Source organism: Pseudophryne corroboree, chromosome 4 (genome assembly GCF_028390025.1).
Source record: "Pseudophryne corroboree isolate aPseCor3 chromosome 4, aPseCor3.hap2, whole genome shotgun sequence".
Taxonomy (NCBI): domain Eukaryota; kingdom Metazoa; phylum Chordata; class Amphibia; order Anura; family Myobatrachidae; genus Pseudophryne; species Pseudophryne corroboree.
The window spans coordinates 116,684,740-116,711,704 of record NC_086447.1 but is presented as its reverse complement, the minus strand read 5'-3'; the positions used below and the strand labels follow the sequence as shown (position 1 = coordinate 116,711,704).

General features: G+C 45.9%; 1 protein-coding gene across 3 annotated transcripts in view; it reads right to left on the bottom strand.

Moving 5' to 3' along the window:
* Positions 1-26,965, bottom strand: part of NBAS (NBAS subunit of NRZ tethering complex) — a 1,316,984-nt gene that overhangs the window by 1,038,724 nt on the left and 251,295 nt on the right. For all 3 annotated transcript variants that reach the window (XM_063915380.1, XM_063915382.1, XM_063915381.1), the window contains exon 14: positions 6,695-6,888. In XM_063915380.1, the coding sequence (XP_063771450.1) occupies positions 6,695-6,888 (194 nt within the window). The remainder of the gene's footprint in view (positions 1-6,694; positions 6,889-26,965) is intronic.

Here is a 26,965-nt window from a genome sequence, read left to right as displayed (position 1 = left end):
CAAGCTATATAGGCACGCCAAATTCTGTAATAATGAGCTGCCGTAACCGGCTTCCTAGCTCGTAACATGGTTGGTATAACCTATTCTGGAATGCCCTCTCTTCTTAAGAGGGCGGTCTCAACAGCCACCCCGTCAAACGCAGCCGCGCTAAATCGGGGTAAAGGAACGGACCCTGTTGTAACAGGTCCGTACGTAGTGGGAGCGGCCAAGGATCGTCTGCGAGTAGTCCGCGGAGATCCGAGAACCAAGCTCTCCGAGGCCAATGAGGCGCCACTAGTATGACTGTGACGGACTCTCTTTTGATCCATTTTAGCAACAGAGGGAGCAGCGGAAACGGCGGAAACAGATACACGAGGCTGTACGGCCACGCGATGGTGAGAGCATCCACCGCCACTGCCTTTGCGTTCTGGACACATACTGGGGCGTTTGGTGATTGTGGCGAGATGCCATCAGGTCCACTTGAGGGTAACCCCACCTCTGGACCAACATGTGAAACACTTCTGGATTTAATGCCCATTCTCCTGGATGAAAATCCTGACGGCTGAGATAATCCGCCTCCCAGTTGTCCACTCCCGGAATGAACACTGCCGACAATATCACTTGGTGATGCTCGGCCCAATTGAGGATTCGAGCTACTTCCCGCATTGCCATGCGGCTTCTCGTTCCTCCTTGTTTGTTGATGTATGCGACCGCCGTCGCATTGTCTGACTGCACCTGAACAGTCTGAGACCGAAGCATGTGCACTGCTTGTCGTAGCGCATTGTAAATTGCCCGGAGTTCCAGGACATTTATAGACAGCAATCTTTCGTGATCCACCCAGAGACCCTGGAGCTGACAATTTTGAACTACAGCTCCCCAACCTCTGAGACTCACGTCCGTCGTTAGAATTATCCAATTCCAGGCGCCGAACCGTTTCCCTGCGGTTAGATTGTGTACTTTGAGACACCAGAGTAGAGACACTCTGGCCCGTGGCGACAACCTCACCCTGTGGTGAATCTGCAGATGCGAGCCCGACCACTGTGCGAGCACATCCAGTTGAAAAGGACGTGAGTGAAATCTCCCGAACTGAAGCGCTTCGAAAGCCGCCACCATTGTGCCTAAGTGGCGAATGCACAAATGTACCAAGACTGTGCGTGGCTTGAGCACTAATTGTACCAGATGACGAATGACCTGTACTTTCTGTTCTGGTAGGTAAATTCTTTGACTTACCGTATCGAGAATCATACCTAGGAATTGAAGTCATTGAGACGGAATCAGATGTGATTTCTTGAAGTTGACAATCCAACCGTGCTGAACTAGTACATTGTACGTTAGCAACGCATGTTGGAGGAGCATCTGTTGAGACGGAGCTTTGATGAGCAAATCGTCCAAGTACGGAACTATTATCACTCCCAGGGATCTGAGATGAGCTATCATTACAGACATCACCTTGGTGAATACCCGAGGCGCTGACGAGAGGCCAAACGGTAGAGCCTGAAACTGGTAATGGTTCTGCCGTATTGCAAACCGCAAGAACCTCTGATGAGGTGGCCAAATCGGAATGTGTAAGTACGCATCCTTGAGATCCAGTGCAATCATGAATTCCTGTGGCTCTAAACCTGCAATTACTGACCGCAGAGATTCCATCTTGAATCTGTAGTAAGTGACGTACTGATTGAGACCCTTTAAGTTCAATATTGGCCTGACCGAGCCATCCGGCTTTGATACCACAAACAGACTGGAATAATAACCCTGACCTTGTTGGTGTACAGGGACCGGAATAAAAACTGCTGCATCCAGCAGAGACTGAATGGCAATTTGCAGAACCGCCCTCTTGTCTGTCTTGAAAAACCGCAGTGGCGGGAGACAGTCGAACTCTATTTTGTAACCTTTTAACACTAAATTGCCGATCCACCCATCTGTGGACGTCTGGAGCCACGCCAACTGGAACGTCTGAAGGCGTGCTCCCACAATTGGAGACCCGAGATGGGCTGGGAGCCCGTCATGCCACTGGCTTGTCGGTGACCTTAGCGTCCTGACGACTGGTGTTGGTTTGTTGGAAACAACGTCCTCGACCTCGTCTACCAGGCGTGGCTGTTCCTCTGCCACGCCCGCGAAAGGACTGAGGTCTAAAGGATCTGAACGCAGGTCCAGAGTATCTCCGTCTAGGTACTGTTGGAGGCAATCATAAGCAAACAGACTTTCCTCCCGTGGCCTCAGAAATCCATTTGTCCAATTCAGGAACAAACAACTTCTCGCCACCGTAAGGTAACGCCTCTATACCTCTTTTGACCTCCGCCTCCGCTTGCCAAGAACGCAGCCAGAGTGCTCGTCATGCTGTAACTAGCGACGATGAAAGGCGAGAAGTGAGCTGACAGACGTCAGTAGAAGCTGTACATAGATAATCAGCAGCTTCCCAGATTTGATCAGCGAAAAGTATAAGGTGATCGTCACGTAGGGCAGACTTGAGTTTTGTTATCCATACCATTAGCGCCTTAGTTACCCAAATGCCAACCAACCCAGGTCTAAGCAACACTCCTGCTGCTATATACATGGACTTTAGCATACTGTAGCTTCTATTTTACGGTCCGAAGGATCTTTAAGCGTAGTAGCAGTTGGTACTGGTATGGTTAATTTCTTTGTAAGTTTAAACACAGACGAATCCACCAATGGCGGATTCTCCCATGTAGCTGTCACAGACTCTGGAAACGGGTAACTAGACTTAAATCTGCGAGGTATAGAAAACCGTTTATCCGGATTTTTTTGTGTTTCTAGTAACATCTTATTAAGAGATTCCGAAACAGGAAAACACATTGGAGTTCTCTGTCATTTAGTAAAGACGACTTCATCATTTGTCAGAGGCTCCTCAGTTTCTGTAAATTTCAGAGACTGACGCACCGCTCTGATGAGATTATCAATGCCCGGGCTGTCAAAATCGTCACTATCTGACTGCTGGTCTACTTCGCCCTACTCACCGTCATCTTGCGCAAAGAGGTCTGGCATAGAATCGTCAGAATGCAACATAGCAGAAACTGGTAAATCATAAGACAAATTAAATTTATCCCTTCTACCCAAAGTGGACTTGGACTTTTGGTAAGGCTGAGACCCCTCCGGTAGTTCTAGCGGTCTCACCCTAGACTCAGATCTTGCCGCTTCCCGCTCCTGTCGAGTGGCGGCCAATTCTGATTGCAATCCAGCCAGGACATCTGCTAGCATAGCCCATGGAGGGTCCGGGGATGAAACCGGCTTTGAAACCGTAGCCGAACTTGTATTCGTAGCTGAATCCACAAAACGTTCTGTACATGTGGTAGATCCATCCGGTAACACACTCTTACAGACATGGCAGTGAAACTGCTTTTTTGTTTTTGCTGGTGCCTTGCTCATTATGCAGACAGACAACACAAAATACAAAGACAGACAAGACTCAGTAAAATAGTACTAAGGTGTCTCTATATATATATATCTGGCCAAGTGCAGTGCACGCCAGTCTATATGAAATCTGATCCCAAATTCCCACTAACACCCCTGCGCCTTCGGTGGAGTAGAGATGTAGTACAGGAAAGTTCTGGAATCACAACAGGAAGAAAACAGGAAGCATGGTTAAAATGGCCCCCCCATGCTTACAGTATAAAACAAAGTGCAGATTATAACTTTTCCAAACAAATATAACCAGTGAATAATCCTGTTAAAAAAAAGGCTTAATTGCCTATCTATCTAATTACCCATGCAGCGTTCTGCTGCTGCTATGGGCACACTTCTCCCCCCTTGTGTGTGTGTTCCCCCCCCCCCCCTCCCCGTGCTCCGTGTACCGCTGTCTATTACACGGAGCCGGGGCTTACATGCGGGGAGCTGAAGTAGAGGGAGCCGGGGAGCGCGCTGCATAGAGCCGTGGAGCGGTGGCTATGTGAGGTGAATGCAGCCGATGCGGCTCAGTGAGCGGCGGGAGACAGCATATAGCGGCGGTGACCAGGTAGAGGCGGTCGCTCACATAGCGGCGGTGTCCTGGAAGCGGCGGCGGGCGGCTCGGCACTTCACAACAGTGTCCCCACACAGCGGGGCGGCAGCGTGAGCTGACCGCCCCGTCCCCAACATACCTGGACGCCTGTGGTGAGGGGCTATGACGGGGCTTCTTCTGTAAGCTCCGTCCAGCCTTTCCTGCAGGTAGTCCTGCACGTGGCTGTGAGGGAGCTCTTTTAGAGAGGCCCGACACGCCACAGCTGCTTGTAGCAGCTTCCACTATCCCGGACCCATGCCTATTGGAAGGGAGGAAGGGATGTGGAAAATGTTGTAAAAAGAAAAAGAAAACAAAAGTAGTGTGGATAAGCTCCACACAAGCCTTGTTGCTACTATGAGCACAGAAAAAAAACACTGAGGTACTCTGGGATATGGAGGGGAGGAGAGTTCTAAATTTAATTATTCAGTGCCTTGTTCCTGCGGAAGCCGTCCGTATCCCAAGAGTACTCCAGTGACCCCTAGTGGATGAAAAAGAAAGTATGAAGTAATAATGACACTGTATAGGTCATTGGTGCGGCCTCATCTAGAATACTGTGTTCTGTTCAGGAGGCCATATCTTCAAAAGGATATTAATACATTAGAGAATGTACAAAGAAGGGCAGCTAAAATGGTGCATGGCCTACATCACATACCCAGAAAGACTAAGAAATCTCAATACTGTATGTATAGTTTGGAGCTTAGAAGGGAAAGGGGGGACATGATAGAAACTTTAAAATAAATCAAGGGTTTTACCAAAGTCCAGGAGGGAAACATTCTTCAAATGAAGAGAAGTATTAGAGCAGTACAGCAAGAGGACGGGAGACCCTGCTCGTGAGGGCTTACAATCTAAAGGGAAGGTGTTAAGATGGAGAGGGGATGTAGGTGTGTGGAAGGGGACATGACTTTTGGGGAAAGCTGGTGGGCTTTGAATAAAATATGAATTTGTAAAGAGTATCTGTAGAATTCTGGAGGAGCGTCCGTCTGGGTGCGGGAGTGAGTGTGAGAGGCAGCATGGGCGGTTACTTGGAATTGGATTTGTGGCAAATGATGAATGGGGGAAGTGAGGCAGCAGTCATTGGCAGATTAAGAAACACAATCTTACACTGACATCCTATATCAGGGTTTCCCAAATATTTAAAACTGTTGCACAACAATTACTAATGTCCTGCACAGGATGCATCTAATATTTCAGCACGAGGTGTTATCAGAGCAGGTGCTGAACACATGGGCTAAAACCCATGTAAGCTGCAAGAAATCCATTGTTCAGGAGCTTACACAGAAGTACAGTCAGTAACTAAGACCCAACAAAAATAGATTAGGATAACTCCAAACACACACACACTATAATTGTAATAAGCTTAAGTCTGGTAAAGTAGAGCGATAGTGGCGTTCTCAGGCTATTAAAATGACTGATTGCGGAAACAATTTACTTTCAATTTCCTTAAGCAGCGCTCTGGGGTTAAAGTGCAGCAGGCAGACAAAGTTACACCGTATTATTTGCAATTTATCCCCAGGATCTGCTAAACAGGCTTCATTTTCCTTTAATGTTGTTCTCTTTTACATCGCAACTTAAATGTATTTTGATATGCGGCGACTCCAGCTATTAGCTAACTGGACAAGCCGATTTCCACACGTTTCTTCCCACTGAACCGGGCAGTCAGCAGAGGAAACGGAAAAATATGCAATACAGTTCAATGCACAGGGCTGGACCAATCAGTTCATATGTAAGCAGTGACATCGCAGAGGGGCGGGGCACTTTCGGATGGGTTTCGGCGCATCTGTAAAACAAGGCTTCCTTTTTATAAGCACAGTTTAGACCCAAACTACAACAGGTGCTGTAGCGGGGTGCAATACGAGGTGGAACACATATACAGTACTATAATGGAATGAACATAATTAAATGCACTTTTGTGTCTAGAAAATAACTGATTGATAGGGTGCCATCATAAATGTGGGTGGTGGATGTATATTTGTTTCTTGTTATGTCGTTAGATAAAATAAATAGAGCTAGTTCATATTAAAAATACATTGTGACCATGTAGAATGGATGATATTACAGATGTGCTGCTCAGAGGCAGAACTCTGGGAGGCAACGGAGTCATCTGCCGCCGGGCTCCTGCTCTGAAGGGGGGCACCTCTCCTCTCATTCTGTGATACCATTGATTTAAGTTAATTGATAGCTGCCGCTGTCTTTTTAGTGGCTGGCTTCCTCACTGGTCCCTGCATCTTACAAGTCACACCCTCTTTATTATACTGAATATACACATTTTACAAGTGTCATACCCAGGATTACAGGATTAGAAACCCCAACCTATTACACTGGAAGCAGACACTATACTAATGAAGCTGTTTGCTCCTGTATCGGAAATATGAGAATTTTAACTATATGAAGATACTTCTCTGACAATCACACACACACACACACACATTTATCTTAATATAGGAAATAGGGGGGCACCAATATTCATCTTGCCTCCGGGCGTCTTGGACGAACTTACGCCACTGGTGCTGCTAGCAGTCCTATCATAGTGATATGATGAAATACTACAATACTGTAGAAAGTGAAAGTAAATCACCTCCATATATAACTCCATATTCTAGATAAACCCCACCACATTTACCGCCTCAATACAAATATGAAAAGCATTCTCTGTCCTCATTAACATCATCCTAGATTTGGACCTCCCTAAGCCTAAATGGTAATTACAGTCTCCAGTGTTACCTCCAAGCTGAGAAACCCTCCATCGTGGGCTGCGGTGACCTGCGGAGAGGTTTCAAACCATTCGCAGGATTTCCCCAGCAGGTTCTTTAATGTTTTTACAGACGATACGGTCAAAGAACCAGAACAGCGAGCCAGGATCACAGCATTGTCCGCCCACCAATTTACATCCATCAGCGGATAATAGGATTCTTTATCTGTGCGAAGACATAAGACATCAATGCATTAGACGATACAGTAATAGTCCCGGAGACTATGCAGAAGGGTAGCAAATAGCTGTGGGTGTCTGTGCACCGGCTGGGGAGGATTCTCTCTCTGGCTAATGAATGCCAAGATTCCACTGTTTTAGGCTTTGCATTGGCTTCTAATAGATCTCCTCTACACAAAGCATTACAGATGAGGGAAGATTGATGATTACGTATATAACATACAAAGAAAAGGAAACACATTTCAGCAAAAAAATGAAATAAAAGGTTAATGTACTATGTGATTGGTCCTAGGCCTAGAGCTCTATGACACCCTTCCCATTTTTTCATACAAAGGGAAAGATGTACTAAGGGGTCTATTTACGAAGCCTTGGGTGGAGATAAAGTCAGCAGGGATAAAGTACCAGCCAATCGGCTCCAAACTGCCATGTCACAGGCTGTGGGGCAGATGTATTAACCTGGAGAAGGCATAAGGAAGTGATAAACCAGTGATATGTGCAAGGTGATAAAGGCAGCAGCCAATCAGATCCTAACTGTTAATTTACATATTGGAGCTGATTGGCTGGTGCCTTTATCACCTTGCACATATCACTGGTTTATCACTTCCTTATGCCTTCTCCAGGTTAATACATCTGCCTCTGTGTTTGAAAAATGACAGCTAGGAGCCGATTGGCTGGTACTTTATCTCCGCTGACTTTATCTCCATCCAAGGCTTAGTAAATAGACCCCTAACCCTTAGGGGCAGATATACTTGGCCTGGGACAGCGATAAAGTACCAACCAATCAGTTTCTCACGGTCATTGTTCAAACACAGCCTGTAACATGGCATTTAGAAGGTGATTGGCTGGTACTTTATCTCTCTCCACTTTAGTTTTCTCTAAGGCTTAGTACATCTGCCCCTAGGGGTTTTATTACAAGCCTCTTGGCACATTTAAGCTCCAAATTTAAAACGGCAAGAACATTAAAAGCAAAACATGGCGTGTTTTGCTATTAAACTCATTACAATTTTAAATTTGGGGCTTAAACACCACATCAAGTGGAGGCTGCTTAGTAAATAAACCCTACAGCCACATTGTCCGTAAACTAGATTCTTTTTTAGAATTGTTATTTGAGAGGCACGACCCCCGGCAGCTATTACTGACAGTCATCTATTTGGGTCCTCTATATTGGGACGAAAAGCGTCGGGACTGGAGCTTACTACTCACCCCACACTTCCCGCAGCGGACAGATAAGCCGTTTTATGTTTTTATCCGGTACGTTTGATACCTGCATTTGCTTCAGGATTTTATATTGAATGTATATGGGACAGGGACTTGCTACCTATCCCTAATTATCCATAGCGGACAGATAAACCATTTATATGTTTTTATCTTGTACGTTTGTTACCTATATTTGTTTCAGAAAATAAGATTTTACTTACCGATAAATCTATTTCTCGTAGTCCGTAGTGGATGCTGGGGACTCCGTCAGGACCATGGGGATTAGCGGCTCCGCAGGAGACAGGGCACAAAAATAAAGCTTTAGGATCAGGTGGTGTGCACTGGCTCCTCCCCCTATGACCCTCCTCCAAGCCTCAGTTAGGATACTGTGCCCGGACGAGCGTACACAATAAGGAAGGATTTTGAATCCCGGGTAAGACTCATACCAGCCACACCAATCACACCGTACAACTTGTGATCTGAACCCAGTTAACAGTATGACAACGTAGGAGCCTCTGAACAGACGGCTCACAACAATAACAACCCGATTTCTTTGTAACAATAACTATGTACAAGTATTGCAGACAATCCGCACTTGGGATGGGCGCCCAGCATCCACTACGGACTACGAGAAATAGATTTATCGGTAAGTAAAATCTTATTTTCTCTAACGTCCTAGTGGATGCTGGGGACTCCGTCAGGACCATGGGGATTATACCAAAGCTCCCAAACGGGCGGGAGAGTGCGGATGACTCTGCAGCACCGAATGAGAGAACTCCAGGTCCTCTTTAGCCAGGGTATCAAATTTGTAGAACGTTACAAACGTGTTCTCCCCCGACCACGTAGCTGCTCGGCAGAGTTGTAATGCCGAGACCCCTCGGGCAGCCGCCCAGGATGAGCCCACCTTCCTTGTGGAATGGGCCTTGACAGATTGAGGCTGTGGCAGGCCTGCCACAGAATGTGCAAGTTGAATTGTGCTACAAATCCAACGAGCAATCGTCTGCTTAGAAGCAGGAGCACCCAGCTTGTTGGGTGCATACAGTATAAACAGCGAGTCAGATTTTCTGACTCCAGCCGTCCTTGAAATATATATTTTCAATGCCCTGACAACGTCCAGCAACTTGGAATCCTCCAAATCGCTAGTAGCCGCAGGCACCACAATAGGCTGGTTCAGGTGAAACGCTGACACCACCTTAGGCAGAAAATGAGGACGCGTCCGCAGTTCTGCCCTGTCCGAATGGAAAATCAGATATGGGCTTTTATACGATAAAGCCGCCAATTCTGACACTCTCCTGGCTGAAGCCAGGGCCAGTAGCATGGTTACTTTCCATGTAAGATATTTCAAATCCGCCGATTTGAGTGGCTCAAACCAATGGGATTTGAGAAAATCCAAAACTACATTAAGGTCCCACGGAGCCACTGGGGGCACAACCGGGGGCTGTATATGTAGTACTCCTTTTACAAAAGTCTGGACTTCAGGAACTGAAGCCAATTCTTTCTGGAAGAAAATCGACAGGGCCGAAATTTGAACCTTAATGGACCCCAACTTGAGGCCCATAGACAATCCTGTTTGCAGGAAATGTAGGAATCGACCCAATTGAAATTCCTCCGTGGGGGCCTTCCTGGCCTCACACCACGCAACATATTTTCTCCAAATGCGGTGATAATGTTGTGCAGTCACCTCCTTCCTGGCTTTTACCAGTGTAGGAATGACCTCTTCCGGAATGCCTTTTTCCCTTAGAATTCGGCGTTCAACCGCCATGCCGTCAAACGCAGCCGCGGTAAGTCTTGGAATAGACACGGTCCCTGCTGAAGCAGGTCCCGTCTTAGAGGTAGAGGCCACGGATCTTCCGTGAGCATCTCCTGAAGTTCCGGGTACCAAGTTCTTCTTGGCCAATCCGGAGCCACGAGTATTGTTCTTACTCCCCTTTGCCGTATAATTCTCAGTACTTTTGGTATGAGAGGCAGAGGAGGAAACACATACACTGACTGGAACACCCACGGCGTTACCAGAGCGTCCACAGCTATTGCCTGAGGGTCTCTTGACCTGGCGCAATACCTGTCCAGTTTTTTGTTGAGGCGAGACGCCATCATGTCCACCTTTGGTTTTTCCCAACGGTTCACAATCATGTGGAAGACTTCTGGATGAAGTCCCCACTCTCCCGGGTGTAGATCGTGTCTGCTGAGGAAGTCTGCTTCCCAGTTGTCCACTCCCGGAATGAACACTGCTGACAGTGCTATCACATGATCTTCCGCCCAGCGAAGAATCCTTGCAGCTTCTGCCATTGCTCTCCTGCTTCTTGTGCCGCCCTGTCTGTTTACGTGGGCGACTGCCGTGATGTTGTCCGACTGGATCAACACCGGCTGACCCTGAAGCAGGGGTTTTGCCAGGCTTAGAGCATTGTAAATCGCTCTTAGCTCCAGTATATTTATGTGAAGAGACATCTCCAGGTTTGACCATACTCCCTGGAAGTTTCTTCCCTGTGTGACCGCTCCCCAGCCTCTCAGACTGGCATCCGTGGTCACCAGGACCCAGTCCTGTATGCCGAATCTGCGGCCCTCTAACAGATGAGCACTCTGCAACCACCACAGAAGAGACACCCTTGTCCGTGGCGACAAGGTTATCCGCTGATGCATCTGCAGATGCGATCCGGACCATTTGTCCAGCAGATCCCACTGAAAAGTTCGTGCGTGGAATCTGCCGAATGGAATCGCTTCGTAAGAAGCCACCATCTTTCCCAGGACTCTTGTGCATTGATGCACAGACACTTTCCCTGGTTTTAGGAGGTTCCTGACAAGTTCGGATAACTCCTTGGCTTTCTCCTCCGGAAGAAACACCTTTTTCTGAACCGTGTCCAGAATCATTCCCAGGAACAGCAGACGTGTCGTCGGGGTCAATTGAGATTTTGGAAAATTCAGAATCCACCCGTGCTGTTGCAGCACTATTTGGGTTAGTGCTACTACGTCCCCCAGCTGTTCCCTGGACCTTGCCCTTATCAGGAGATCGTCCAAGTAAGGGATAATTAATACGCCTTTTCTTCGTAGAAGAAACATCATTTCGGCCATTACCTTGGTAAAGACCCGAGGTGCCGTGGACAATCCAAACGGCAGCGTCTGAAACTGATAATGACAGTTTTGCACCACGAACCTGAGGTACCCTTGATGTGAAGGGCAAATTGGGACATGCAGGTAAGCATCCTTGATGTTCAGGGACACCATAAAGTCCCCTTCTTCCAGATTCGCTATCACTGCTCTGAGTGACTCCATCTTGAACTTGAATTTTTGTATGTACAGGTTCAAAGATTTCAGATTTAGAATAGGTCTTACCGAGCCGTCCGGCTTCGGTACCACAAATAGTGTGGAATAATACCCCTTTCCCTGTTGTAGGAGGGGTACCTTGACTATCACCTGCTGAGAATACAGCTTGTGAATGGCTTCCAATACCGTCGCCTTGTCTGAGGGAGACGTTGGCAGAGCAGACTTTAGGAACCGGCGAGGGGGAGACTTCTCGAATTCCAACCTGTAACCCTGAGATATTATCTGCAGGATCCAGGGGTCCACCTGTGAGTGAGCCCACTGTGCGCTGAAATTCTTGAGTCGACCCCCCACCGCCCCTGAGTCCGCTTGTAAAGCCCCAACGTCATGCTGAGGGCTTTGCAGAAGCCGGGGGGGGCTTCTGCTCCTGGGAAGAAGCTGCTTGGTGCACTCTCTTACCCTTTCCTTTGCCTCGGGGCAAATATGACTGTCCTTTCGCCCGCTTGTTCCTATAGGAACGAAAGGACTGCGGCTGAAAAGACGGTGTCTTTTTCTGTTGGGAGGGGACCTGAGGTAAAAAGGTGGATTTCCCGGCTGTTGCCGTGGCCACCAAATCCGATAGACCGACCCCACATAATTCCTCCCCCTTATACGGCAATACTTCCATATGCCGTTTGGAATCCGCATCACCTGACCATTGTCGCGTCCATAAACTTCTTCTGGCAGATATGGACATCGCACTTACTCTCGATGCCAGAGTGCAAATATCCCTCTGTGCATCTCGCATATATAGAAATGCATCCTTTAAATGCTCTATAGTCAGTAAAATACTGTCCCTATCCAGGGTATCAATATTTTCAGTCAGGGAATCCGACCAAACCACCCCAGCACTGCACATCCATGCAGAGGCGATGGCTGGTCGCAGTATAACACCAGTATGAGTGTATATACTTTTCAGGGTAGTTTCCAGCCTCCTATCTGCTGGATCCTTGAGGGCGGCCGTTTCAGGAGACGGTAACGCCACTTGTTTTGATAAGCGTGTGAGCGCCTTATCCACCCTAGGGGGTGTTTCCCAGCGCGCCCTAACCTCTGGCGGGAAAGGATATAATGCCAATAACTTCTTTGAAATTAGCAGTTTTCTATCGGGGTTAACCCACGCTTCATCACACACTTCATTCAATTCGTCTGATTCAGGAAAAACTACAGGTAGTTTTTTCAGACCCCACATAATACCCCTTTTTGTGGTACATGCAGTATCAGAGATATGTAAAGCCTCCTTCATTGCCGTGATCATATAACGTGTGGCCCTACTGGAAAATACGTTTGTTTCTTCACCGTCGACACTAGATTCGGTGTCCGTGTCTGGGTCTGTGTCGACCGACTGAGGTAAAGGGCGTTTTACAGCCCCTGACGGAGTCTGAGACGCCTGTACAGGTACTAACTGGTTTTCCGGCCGTCTCATGTCGTCAACTGATTTTTGTAATGTGCTGACATTATCACGTAATTCCATAAATAAAGCCATCCATTCCGGTGTCGACTCCCTAGGGGGTGACATCACCATTACCGGCAATTGCTCCGCCTCCACACCAACATCGTCCTCATACATGTCGACACACACGTACCGACACACAGCAGACACACAGGGAATGCTCTTATCGAAGACAGGACCCCACTAGCCCTTTGGGGAGACAGAGGGAGAGTTTGCCAGCACACACCCAAGCGCTATAAATATATAGGAACAACCCTATAGAAGTGTTGTCTCCCTTATAGCAGCTTAATATATATCAAAAACGCCAAAAAAAGTGCCCCCCCCTCTCTTTTTTACCCTGTTTCTGTAGTGCAGTGCAGGGGAGAGTCCTGGGAGCCTTCCTCGCAGCGGAGCTGAGCAGGAAAATGGCGCTGTGTGCTGAGGAGATAGGCCCCGCCCCCTATTTCGGCGGGCTCTTCTCCGGAGTTTGTGAGACCTGGCAGGGGTTAAATACATCCATATAGCCCCAAGGGCTATATGTGATGTATTTTTTAGCCAGAACAAGGTATTCTCATTGCTGCCCAGGGCGCCCCCTGCAGCGCCCTGCACCCTCCGTGACCGCTGGTGTGAAGTGTGTGACAACAATGGCGCACAGCTGCAGTGCTGTGCGCTACCTCATGAAGACTGAAAAGTCTTCTGCCGCCGGTTTCTGGACCTCTTCGCTTTTCGGCATCTGTAAGGGGGTCGGCGGCGCGGCTCCGGGACCGGACTCCATGGCTGGGCCTGTGTTCGATCCCTCTGGAGCTAATGGTGTCCAGTAGCCTAAGAAGCCAATCCATCCTGCACGCAGGTGAGTTCACTTCTTCTCCCCTAAGTCCCTCGTTGCAGTGAGCCTGTTGCCAGCAGGACTCACTGAAAATAAAAAACCTAAAAACTTTTTCTAAGCAGCTCTTTAGGAGAGCCACCTAGATTGCACCCTGCTCGGACGGGCACAAAAACCTAACTGAGGCTTGGAGGAGGGTCATAGGGGGAGGAGCCAGTGCACACCACCTGATCCTAAAGCTTTATTTTTGTGCCCTGTCTCCTGCGGAGCCGCTAATCCCCATGGTCCTGACGGAGTCCCCAGCATCCACTAGGACGTTAGAGAAATATGTATTAAATTTGTCTATTTTTTAAAATGCCCTGTTATGATTTTTGGGACCAGCAAGGTTCCTAATTAAGGGCTTGCTGCAAACATTTATGAGACAGTACACACTATGTTTGTTTCTCTTTTAATTTTACATGTTCAAAAGTGCCACCAAACTGAAGATGTTTAAAAGAAGCTAAGTTATTTCCTCTTATCTAAATTCATTTAATTCTCTCTATTTTCCCATGCCTCACAGGGTGAATTGTTTATACACAAATTATCTGACTTAAACACTATTAGGCGCTCTTTAGCACTCCATTTTTTTCTTTCTCATATATATATATATATATATATATATATATATATATATAAAGCGAACGCTAAGCAATACACCCTTCCCTCTTAGTAAAATAGGGAGTGGGGAGTATTAATAGACACAGCAAGCTTACGGTCTTATAGTTTAATAATGATGGGTCACACTGGCAGATTTATTAAGCCTGGTGAAGTGATAAAGTAGAAGGTGATAACGCACCAGCCAATCAGCTCCTGTCATTTTTCAAACCCGGCCTTCAACATGAAAGTTAGGAGTTGATTGGCTGGCGCGTTATCAATAATAAATCTGCCCCTCAGTGACATCAACTTTCTTCAATTGAACTCTCTTCAGTGCAGGTCTTACTGTCAGTTTCAGATCACTGTCCTGCTGAAAGACAAACTCCATCCCTGTAGCAGAGGGTAGCAGCTTCCAGTCCTGGACTGGTCTGTAATAGGAGCTATTCAACTGTTTATTGCTCCCACCTTGCTCACCTCTTTAACCTGTCCCTCTCCACTGGCATCTTCCCCTCACCATTCAAACATGCTCTGGTCTCTCCTATTCTCAAAAAACCCAACCTCGGCCCCTCATCACCCACTAACTACCGCCCCATCTCTCTTCTCCCTTTCGCCTCCAAATTACTTGAACGACTAGTCTACAGCCGTCTCACAAGCTACCTCTCTGACACCTCCATCCTCGATCCACTACAATCTGGCTTTCGCCCACTCCACTCAACTGAGACTGCCCTGGTGAAAGTCACCAATTACCTTCTTTCGGCCAAATCCAAGGGCCACTTCTCTCTGCTTGTCCTTCTGGACCTCTCTGCTGCCTTTGACACCATAGATCATCCTCTCCTCCTCCGCACACTCCAAAACGTTGGCCTCTCTAGCACTGTCCTTGACTGGTTTTCTTCTTACCTCACTAACCGCTCCTTCTCTGTGTCTGCCTCCAGCACCACCTCACACCCTTCCATCCTTCCTGTTGGTGTCCCTCAGGGTTCTGTCCTTGGACCCCTTCTGTTCTCCCTGTATACCTCTTCCCTGGGTGCGCTCATTAACTCATTTGGCCTTCAATACCACCTCTATGCTGATGACACACAACTCTACCTCTCATCTCCTGATCTGTCCCCCTCTGTCCTCTCTCAGGTTTCCAGCTGCCTCTCCGCAATCCTGGATGTCTTAACGCTCTCTAAAGCTCAACATGGACAAAACTGAACTCATCATCTTCCCCCCATCCAGAGCAACACCCCCGACCAATATCTCCATCATTGTTGACAACACCACCATCTCCCCCGTTCCCCAACTCCGCTGCTTGGGCGTTACTCTTGACCCTCCCTCTCCTTTGCACCCCACATCCAAGCTCTGGCACAATCATGTCGTTTCCAGCCACGCAACATTGCTCAGGCCATATCTCTCCCAGAGTGCAACTAAACTCATCATCCACTCACTGGTCATCTCACGACTTGACTACTGCAATGTCCTCCTCACTGGCCTCGCTTGCTCCCATCTTGCTCCCCTCCAATCTGTCCTGAACTCCGCAGCTAGGCTTATCTTCCTCTCCCGCCGCACCACATCTGCCACTCCCCTTCAACAAAATCTACACTGGATCCCATTCCCCTACAGAATCCTCTTCAAACTCCTCACCCTCACATACAAGGCCATCTCTAATTCCACTGCTCCCTACATCTCCAACCTCCTTTCCCTTCATACTCCCTCCCGCCCCCTACGGTCGACTAATGACCGTCGCCTCTCCACCGCCCTGGTCACTGCTTCCCATGCACGAGTTCAGGATTTTGCCCGTGCTGCACCCCTTCAGTGGAACGCACTCCCCCGCTCCATTAGACTCTCCCCGACATTGCAAAGCTTCAAACGGGCACTAAAAACCCACCTATTCATCAAAGCATAACCTACCGATGCATAACCCAGTGCAGAAGCCACGCCTCCACCCCCCTGCCTCCTGCCGTGAACATCTCAGCTTTGCTTTCATACTGCCATCAGGCTACCTCCCACTTGCCTGCACCTCTTGTCATCTGTCTGTCGCCCCTCCCCATTAGATTGTTAGCTCTTCAGAGCAGGGCCCTCTTTCCTCTTGTCATCTAAGCCCTCGTCTCGGCACATTTCACTCGCAGCTCTCCCCTACTCAACGACCATCTTTATCCTGCTAGTAAAGGCTCATCTCCATCTATGGCCACCAGCCTCTAGTAGTACGATGATCACTCCATCAATACTTACATCTTAGCTGTATTATGTCTTGAGAACGTGTGGTGCTCTGTTACCTGTACTCTACTTCTGTTATTTATTTACTGTAATGATATGTTTTGTCTCCCTGTACTGTCCTTTGTACGGCGCTGCGAAACACATGTGGCGCCTTATAAATAAAATGTAATAATAATAATCATAATATTGATCCTGCCAGTCTCAGGCGCTGAGAAGCCTCCCCATAACATGACGCTATCTCTGTTGCCGCCACGGTAGGGGCTGGTGGCACCTGGCTCCTGTGCAGCGTGTGATTTTTCCAATTCATGTCTTAGCATCCGCTTTGGTGACATCATACCACTAGGAGGCCTTCTTCAGGCTCCTCTAGATGGTGTTTTGCTTTCTCTCGGACAAGTACTGTACAGTATATGATTCTTTATTTTTATTTTTTTCATCTATTCTTTGTATTGAATTTTTTATTTGAGTGATTCATGGGAAGGGTTTGGAATATTTATTATAATTTAACATAATAGTCAGAACTTTGTGGATCTGTGCCAAAAAGTCCTAGTTCTTCAGTGCCTATGGAAGTGTCAGCATTTTGTTAACAGAATGTTAATACACATTAGTGGGTCTGAATACCTTTTCATGGTACTATAGGGGTCTTCCGACCCGTTCGCACGCAGTGGTTCTACGCTGCAGTGCGAACGGGTTGGGACTGCAGCTGCACGGTGCCCACAATGCGCACGCGCGTCGTTGCCTGGAGATGAGCGACGCTGCCATAGCTGAAAGTGATCGCAGCAGCGATCACAAGAAAATTGACGGCGGGGAGGCGTTCCGGGGCATCTACTCACCGTTTTCTGGGCGTGGAGATCCGAACGCAGGCGTGTCCAGGTGTTTGGAGGGCAGATGTCTGACGTCAATACCGGGAGCTTCATCGCTGGATCCGTTGCACAGGGTAAGTAGGTTTGACCCTGGTCATGTTTTGCAGGAGACGTTTTTAGCATAGCAGGACTACACAAGTGATCTCAGCCCTGCTATGCTAAAATACACTCCCTCATAGGCGGCATCAAGTTGATCGCACGAGCAGCAAAAAGTTGCTACGTGCGATCAACTCGGAATGACCACCAATAGCGGCAGCCGCGTAGCCACAGGCGGCAGGAATCAGCAGAGGTAGCTTATTAGAAGGGTATGATTTCACAGACCTTGGTGCAATCGGTTAATTTTAGATGTCCTCTCTGTATCATAAAAGTATCTCAATTATTTAGGAATAAATACCCCTGTTTGTGAGAGGTCCAAAGGTAGAGCTGTGGCACTCAAACAGAGAAGTTTCATCGTAAATATCACAGAATATTCAAAACAAACCTGCTAAAAGAAGGGACTGAAAAATCACCAAGCATGGATAGGTGACAAGGAGATTTAATGTCCCCCTGAGCACTGCCAAGTCCATCAATATGAAATCAGAACACACTTGTGAATTGGCCTAGGAAAGGTTGTCCTCCAACATGGGACATTGGTGTAAGAAGGACATCTGTAGCCAGTAAGAGGACAGTGGTAACTGTTGTTTACACCGGCCATCCAAAGTGACCCGAGGGTTGCACAGATGGCCGATATTCACGTAGATTATCCATTGTTGCGTCTTCTGACACAGCAGCAGATCAGAGTGGCCGCCAGGAGGCGTCTATTTACACAAGACATCTCCTGCTGCATTAGCATATTTTAGCACAGCAGCTGCTACAAAGACACAGCTGCTGTATGAACTATGTCTATCTCTGACTCCGGCTTGCGTCAAGAAGAAAACCGCAGCTGCAGGAGACTCCCATGACACGTCTCAGGGAAAGTGGAGGTACGGCCTATTGTTTGATTAGATTTATATTCACAGCTTTAAAGCTACTACAGGTTGAGTATCCCATATCCAAATATTCCGAAATACGGAATATTCCGAAATACGGACCTTTTTGAGTGAGATTGAGATAGTGAAACCTTTGTTTTTTGATGACTCAATGTACACAAACTGTTTAATGCACAAAGTTATTAAAAATATTGTATTAAAGGACCTTCAGGCTGTGTGTATAAGGTGTATTTGAAACATAAATGAATTGTGTGAATGTAGACACACTTTGTTTAATGCACAAAGTTATAAAAAATATTGGCTAAAATGACCTTCAGGCTGTGTGTATAAGGTGTATATGAAATATAAATGTATTCTGTGCTTAGATTTAGGTCCCATCGCCATGATATCTCATTATGGTATGCAATTATTCCAAAATACGGAAAAATCCCATATCCAAAATACCTCTGGTCCCAAGCATTTTGGATAAGGGATACTCAACCTGTATTACCGTATGTTTGGTTCAAGCCTAGGACTGCACGTCATTCCAAAGCACTATGCCGACTACAAATGCTAGCAGCGTAATGCTATGAGGATGTGTCTCCTCTTCAGAGACTGGCAAACATGTCAAACACAGGACAAAACGAATGCAAGGAGCAGGATATACAGACACCTTGGAGGAAAGCCTGCTGCATCTGCATGAGGCTGGGAAAAGATTTATATCCCTGCACTTACACAGCCATTGCTTCTGACAAGTACTAAAACACGAATGTGTATACAATCAATTATTGAGGGTTCATTTGTAATTAAGGGGAAGCTTTAGCGTTTTGGTGTTTTATTTCCAGTACAGACATTATCTAATTTCAGTGGTAAGCAGTTACATATATTCCTTCAATTCACATAACCCAGTGCCTTCCTAGAAGATACATACAGAGGTTTGTGTTCATTCTGAGGACAGGGCTTGCTGCCCCGAAACGTTAATGACGTGAAATAAATTTTCCACTTTCTATGGTCTCCGAGTGCCGTTCCATCTGGATCGATATATATATATATATACATAGAGGTAAATTATCAGACGTATGTGTGTGTATATATATATATATATATATATATATATGTGTGTGCGTGTGTATATATATGTATATATATATATATATATATATATATATATACACACACACACACACACACACACTGAGGATAATGGTATCTATATACAGTATATATAGTGTATATAGGAAGGTTAATGATAATAGCTATTGGCAATTATATCCTCTTGACTCCCTTGTTGGATCCGTTTCTCCTTGCTTTGTCCCGCTGAATTCTGCAATAGCACTGAGGAGGAACGCGTCACCACCCCATGTGCCGTAGGGGCTAAATAAATGAAATCATTAGAGTCTCTATGTTTGGTAATATGATGTGGAGAGGACAGGTCCACCTTACACCATGAAATTATGGAGCACCTATGTGAGGCAAGGAAAATAGATGTCTATGCTTAGCTTCAACATGACACTGTGCTAGAAAACGTTCATCCATTTAATTTGATTTGCAAGTTAATTGATATGTTTGGTAAGTCAAATATCGGATATAGATGGCTACTATCCTCACTGGCAGGAGGGTTGCCCAGTTTTAGGAAGAGGAGTAAACAAACCCTACTATAATACCACTAGTATAAACCCATATTCCTAATATAGTCGTTATAACCAGTATGCAAAAATTGTTGCATTATTATCATTTTGTATTTTTGTATCTAGAATAAGGGACATACAATTGACTATACTTGTTAGAACTCGCGTAGAACTAGGTTGGCCAATTCCGGGCCGTTATTTCAATCTCAGCAATCTGGATTGAAAAATGATCAATCCCGGGATACCCAGGATTGATTTGCTGTTTTTAAATTTAAATTTTTCAATGTCCCCGCCCTGCCCAGCCCACACAACTCAGGACGGGTGGGGGGGAGGATCCACTTGCTGCGGGTGATGAGGCCCGGCATGGTGAGGTAAAAACGGGGCGATTGCATCACATCATGCTGCGCAGTGGACACAGCCGAAGGGCAGGTGGAGCCAGACAGCGTCTGAGTCTGCTGTAGATGCTCAACGCTGCCCTGGCATTGAATAATATAAAATAAAAAAAGGTAATGGCTAATCCCCAAATCCGCTGGATTGAATTCCAGCCAATATTAGGACAAAATCCAGGGATCCAGCCGATCCCGATCCCGAGATTGGCCACCATACGTAAAACTGTATTGAAAATTTAGGCGTAAATTATCCCCATTAAAAATTCACAATCTCCATAATATGCAGACACCATTGTAAGATACAGCATACCTCTCTATGGGGTATATTCAATTGAAGTCGAAAACTGCCGTCTGCTCCAGATTCCTTGACTGAATTTTGGATATTTTGTTCAGAGGTAAAATTACTCTCTGAAGACCCATATTCAACTTAGCCCCCAAGTGACTTTGACCAATTTATGAGCCAACCGTGTCTCTGCAAACAAGCTATTGTCTGTTGCAGATGACACTGCAGCAATTCCTGAGATCGGTCCAGGATTAATAAATCGTCGAAGTATGGAAAAATCTTAATCCCCTGTTGACGGAGATAAGATGCCATTACCACCATCATTTTGGTGAACACTCTCTGGGAGCTCTGACCAGTCCAAATGGTAGAACCTAAAACTGAAAATGTTGCTGGAGGATAGCAAACCTGAGATAGCGCTGATGGGACATTGCTATAGTTACACGTAGGTAAGCATCCTGGATATCCATGGATACCATAAATTTCCCTGGCTCCATGACCAAAATAATGGTACGTAAAGTCTCCATATGAAACGGAGGCACCCAAATGTACTTGTTCAGCACTTTGAGATTAAGTATGGGCTGGAACGACCCATTTGGCTCCTGGACTAGAAACAGGTAGGACTGAAAACCTTGTCCTCGTTGCACAGGAGGAACTGGCAGCAACTTCTGAACTGCCTCTTGCAAAGCCCTGGCTTTCGTTTCCACTGAAGACGGGCTTGTACAATAAAAACCTTTGAGGAGGGTGTTTTTTGAAAGCAAGCGCATAACCATGAGATTCCGGTTCTTGCACCCCAGCATCTGTGGTGGGCTGCTGCCAGATCTGTGCAAAATGAAGAAGTCGGCCTCCTACCCTGGGGTCCCCCAGGTGGTGGCCCGCACCATCAGGCTGATGGCTAATCTTCTGATTTGGAAACCAGCCCTATCGTAGCCCAATGCTTTTTAGTCTTACCAGACTTGTCAGATTGAGACTGTTTGCCATAACCCTTTCCTTTTGCTCTTCCTTGAGTACAAAAGGGCCGAAAAGCTGGAAATCTAGGTTTACATTTGTGTGTGGAAGAAAACTTTACTTTCTTGGAGTCTGCTTCTGACTCCAAAATACTGTTTAATTCTTTACCAAAAAGAATATCTCCAGTAAAAGGCAAAGACTCCAGAACCTACTTGGATTCTGAGTCAGCTTTCCATGTACGTAACCAAACCGCTCTGCGAGCTGCTACTGCTGAGGCAATTGTACCCATACCCATATCCATGGGTACAATTGCCTGAGAGGCAATTGTACCCTTATTTTACCATAAAAATAGCAGCCTGTTTGATATGTGCAATATGGGATTTTTGCTCTCTCGATGCCATTGAAAGATCATCCTCCAATGCATCAACTCAGGTTGCCACTGCTTTTGCCATCCAGGCTGAAGCCATAGCTGGTCTAATGATTGCCCCAGACAAAGAGAAAATGGTTTTAGAAAACCATTTATTTAACTATCAGTGACATCATTTAATGATGTTGAAGGCAGAGGTAATGTAGATTTTCACACCAATCGAATGACATGCGTATCTACTTTGGGAGCCATCTCCCTTTTTAAACAGTCCCCAGTTAGAAAAGGATAATGGGAATTCCATTTCTTTGGAATTCAAAACTTATTACTGGGTGTTACCCAAGCCTCTTGCATAATATTTCCATGAACTGTTCTGACCCAGGAAACTCAGTCCTTATTGTTTTGGGACGGTTAAACACAGGTGCTTAGATTTTACCAAAGGCTCTGCTGCCTCCTCTAAGGATAGAATTGTTTTCATAGCACTAATTAGCTCAGGTATGTTTACTGAGCTGAAGCCTTCATCCTCATCTCTGTATGCAGACATGGAGTACGATGAGTCCTCATCTGAAACATGTGTAGACTGTGAAGATGTAGTTTCTATGTGATTTATTTACCAACTGCCTTTCTACCTGTTTTTGTTGAGAGGATGCCATTTCCTGTACTGGATGTGATAAAACCCACGTGGAATGTTGCATGTAAGGGTTAATAGGGTAACCTATTCCTGGTATTGGAGCTGGCATTATCCGCTCAGAGATACTGGATGTCTGTGCAAAAGTAACCCATGGTGGTTCAACTTGAACATGTGCCTACCTTGGATTATTCAAGAGCCTTTGGTGAAAGCTAAAACAATTTGTACATAATACATTTTTAACCAGATCCTGAGAGGTTAACCCAGCTTTGAAAGACAAACATGAAATGAGTGTAGGTGCTGCTGTGGAGAGTGTTTCCTCCTCACCCTTGTTTCTCTTAGACATGAAAAATAAATCACACACCTGTACAGTGTTTACTGCACAATTTGTAACTGTAATCACTTCAAAATTTGTTAAAGTGACATACAATCCGATCCCTCTCTGCCTTGCACCAGCATTGAGGATCGGAATACACAGAAACTGACAGATTATAATAAAGTCAGCAATCACACTAGCAATCAGTCACATGTTATACATTAGTATAAGCAGCAACATAAGCACATAATCAACTACAGATACATTTCAAGTATGTAGGAGAAACCTATTACAGGTTGAGTATCCCATATCCAAATATCCGAAATACAGAATATTCCGAAATACGGACTTTTTTGAGTGAGAGTGAGATAGTGAAACCTTTGTTTTCTGATGGCTCAATGTACACAAACTTTGTTTAAGACACAAAGTTATTAAAAATATTGTATTAAATGAGCTTCAGGCTGTGTGTATAAGGTGTATATGAAACATAAATGAATTGTGTGAATGTAGACACACTTTGTTTAATGCACAAAGTTATTAAAAATATTGGCTAAAATTACCTTAAGGCTGTGTGTATAAGGTGTATATGAAACATAAATACATTCTGTGCTTAGACTTGGGTCCCATCACCATGATATCTCATTATGGTATGCAATTATTCCAAAATACGGAAAAATCCGATATCCAAAATACCTCTGGTCCCAAGCATTTTGGATAAGGGATACTCAACCTGTACTGCATTACATTATATAGGAGTTTCATCGTATTCAGTCGCACAGCGAAAGAAACAGCAGCAATAGTTTACAGACTCATATGCATCAGGCACTTATCCAACTATTCATACTCAAAGGTAGATAGAGACTTAGTGCTGTATCACCCGGCTCAGGAGAGTGGGATACAGGGAGATTTCACCCCGCTTTCAGGATCGATCAATACGTTAGTGAACGCTGAGTGGATCCAGACGCTATTAGTGTACACAACTGCCCCCTGAACCTAAAGTGAACACCGATGCACCAGTCATACAGTCGCCTATGCTGCGACTGGATCCTTTTAGATATACAGCGTCTCAGATGGAAGCAGGAACTCAGTTCATGGCGGGAAACTCGGAGGAAACTGGTCATGAACCGGGGGGAGGGGTGACCAAGGGAGTGTCTTACTCACCACTGCTGACATCAACCTTGGGGATCGCGGCATCATACTACCCCTGGAGCCTATGATCCCAGAGGCCTAGCGCTGGTGCACCCGAGGTGGCAGACGCGCCAGCGACTGTTTGGTAGTCTACATCCCGAAACAGTGCAGCTGTGTCTCGCGTTTCCCCTACTAAGCGGAACCAATGCCTTACCTTCTCCCCGTGCTCCGGCCACAGCCTGGTAACGTCTGCTGGACTTGCTAGTACATCCTACACGACGCCCGCCGAAACAGCACTGTATACGTAGGTAAACGTTGTCACGAACTGGCGGGCAGTTGTTGGAGCGACTCTTTCTAAGGTACGCATAAGACGCTTTTTAGAAAGATCACATACAAAAAAAAAATAGTAAGACAATAAAAATAAAATAGAAAAACTTATGGCTCCTAAAAACCAGCAGCCCATTGACTATGGTCCAGCTCCTGCCGCACCAAGCCAAAAACTGATTTGCCTGAGCCAGGAGGCGGGGATATAGGGACGGGCCCATTGCATTCTGGGAGGCCAAAAGCTTTGATCGTTTGGTGCCAATCCGCTGTCGCTACCTCATATCTCAATGTTGTCCTGTGGATAACCTGTGGACCCTGCAGGAGAAAGATCATTTTATATTACTAATCTAATAAGAAGCAGCTACAGTCATGGTTCCTCCAAGTCTCACTGCTGCACTGCCTAGATGTGCACGTATAGAAAACACAATCCAACCAGGAACAATAAGAAGTATCAGTTCTAGCCAGGGTAAAGGCTATCCGCTCAATATCATTCTTAAGGACATTGTGGTACCTGACGTTTCATTGGTCCTGAAAAGCATAATTTTCTCTGATTTAGGTGCCAAATATAGCAAAACAATAACAAGAAACAAATTCTATGGATTCTGCTGAATTAGTGGCTCCTGAATCATATTTCCGCGGGAAAATAAATACAGTATAACCAGTGAAACATCTTTGAAGATAAAAATAAAATCCATGTACAGTAATTATACCAAAAAAACAGATACACACAGAAACCCAAGTCAGCTCTATTAGATTACACAGTACATAGGAACAGTAGCTACAAAGAAGCTAATTGAAACTACCTTATAGAAATAATAAGCATTTACTACAGTTCTTGGTAACGTCAGAAGGTCAGACGCATACTGGAGAGAAGCATCTCTCCTCTTCTGCCGCTATCTCACTATTTGCTGTATAATATCACAAAGGTCCAACATACACACATCCAGGGGGGCCATGGCATCTGGCAATCTGTCAGGAACATGTGCAGGTATGAAGGCTGCCTCCTGAGACACCTCTATGAGATGAGCCAAGATTTCCCCAGTTGTCCTCATTACTTCAACCCGTTACATGAATAACACTGGGGAACTGGACACATTTATGACAATGATCAACAGCTGCAAGAGGAGTTTAATCCCATTCATAACATCGCCTATTTATTGCTGAGACACTGTCATCCCCATACCGTTCCTGCCCAGCGCTAGGGATGCTATAAACATTGGGCCTAATTCAGACCTGATCGTAGCAGAAACTTTGTTAGCAGATGGGCAAAACCATGTGCACTGCAGGTGGGGCAGATATAACATTTGCAGAGAGAGTTAGATTTGGGTGGGTTATATTGTTTCTGTGCAGTGTAAATACTGGCTGCTTTATTTTTACACTGCAATTTAGATTTCAGTTTGAACACACCCCACCCAAATCTAACTCTCTCTGCACATATTATATCTGCCCCCCCCCCCCCCCCCCCTCCCCTCCCCTCCCCTCCCCTCCCCTCCCCTCCCCTCCCCAGCAGTGCTAACAAAGTTGCCTTTTACGATCAGGTCTGAATTAGGACCAATGTCTGTTATTTTGTTAAATACCAACCTTAGTATAACAAAAATATATGAACATCCCCAGCCAGCAGTGGAGGTGCGGAAGCCAATTCCTTGGATAGTGGAAAGGATCTCTTACTGCCCACAGCCTATGGGGTAAATGTAATAAGGTACAAGAAGCCAGAGGTATAGGCCCTACACACATCCCTTCTCGAGGCGCCAGGTCCTGTTCGCAATGTGATGCAACAAAACCCCTTGAATAGACTGCACTGATCAATGTGATATACGGCTGAGTCTGAAACTGCATAGCAAGTGCTACAATGCAGCGGCAGACAAGTTCTGTTGTTCTTTAATATACAGATTCAGACTCCGTTGCACACAGATATACAAGTGTCGCATATCATATTAAACAGTCTAGCGACCACATGCAAGGAATCTGTTACATTCCCCAGTATGGTTGGAATGGAATCATCCAGCATTTGTCAAATAAACTACAACCACAGACTTCACAATAGGTAAACGAATTAGCGGCAAAGGGGAGCATTGACAACAGAACCAGTCTTTGGCTTACTGCTAAATGTCCAGGTACCGACCAGGCTGTAGGGAGCAAACGGGTAGGGTCTGGTGCCTCTACCACACACGTGGTATCTTCTCACTTATGACAGGTTACACCTGCAATTGCAGCAAGCTGCCTTGGCCATAAGTCCCCAGTAACAAACTGTATTAACCTGGAGAAGGCATAAGGAAGTGGTAAACCAGTGATATGTGCAAGGTGATAAAGACACCAGCCAATCAGATCCTAACTGTTAATTTACATATTGGAGCTGATTGGCTGGTGCCTTTATCACCTTGCACATATCACTGGTTTCTCACTTCCTTATGCCTTCTCCAGGTTAATACATCTGCCCCAATGACATTTGAATGCATTCATCTGGAGATAAAAAATGACTGGCTAAATAATAGAGCATTTCACATCAGAGAATCATGGGGAGGGCTGGGGGGGGGTGGGGACGACGACAAGTGACTCGCGTTCCTGTATGTTTGGCATGGAAAAAGCCTATACAACAATATCACAAAATGATCACATCCTTCAAAGAATCCAATTTTCTCTCGGGTCAATACAGCTTCAAGAACTCTATTCTAGAAAAAGCCA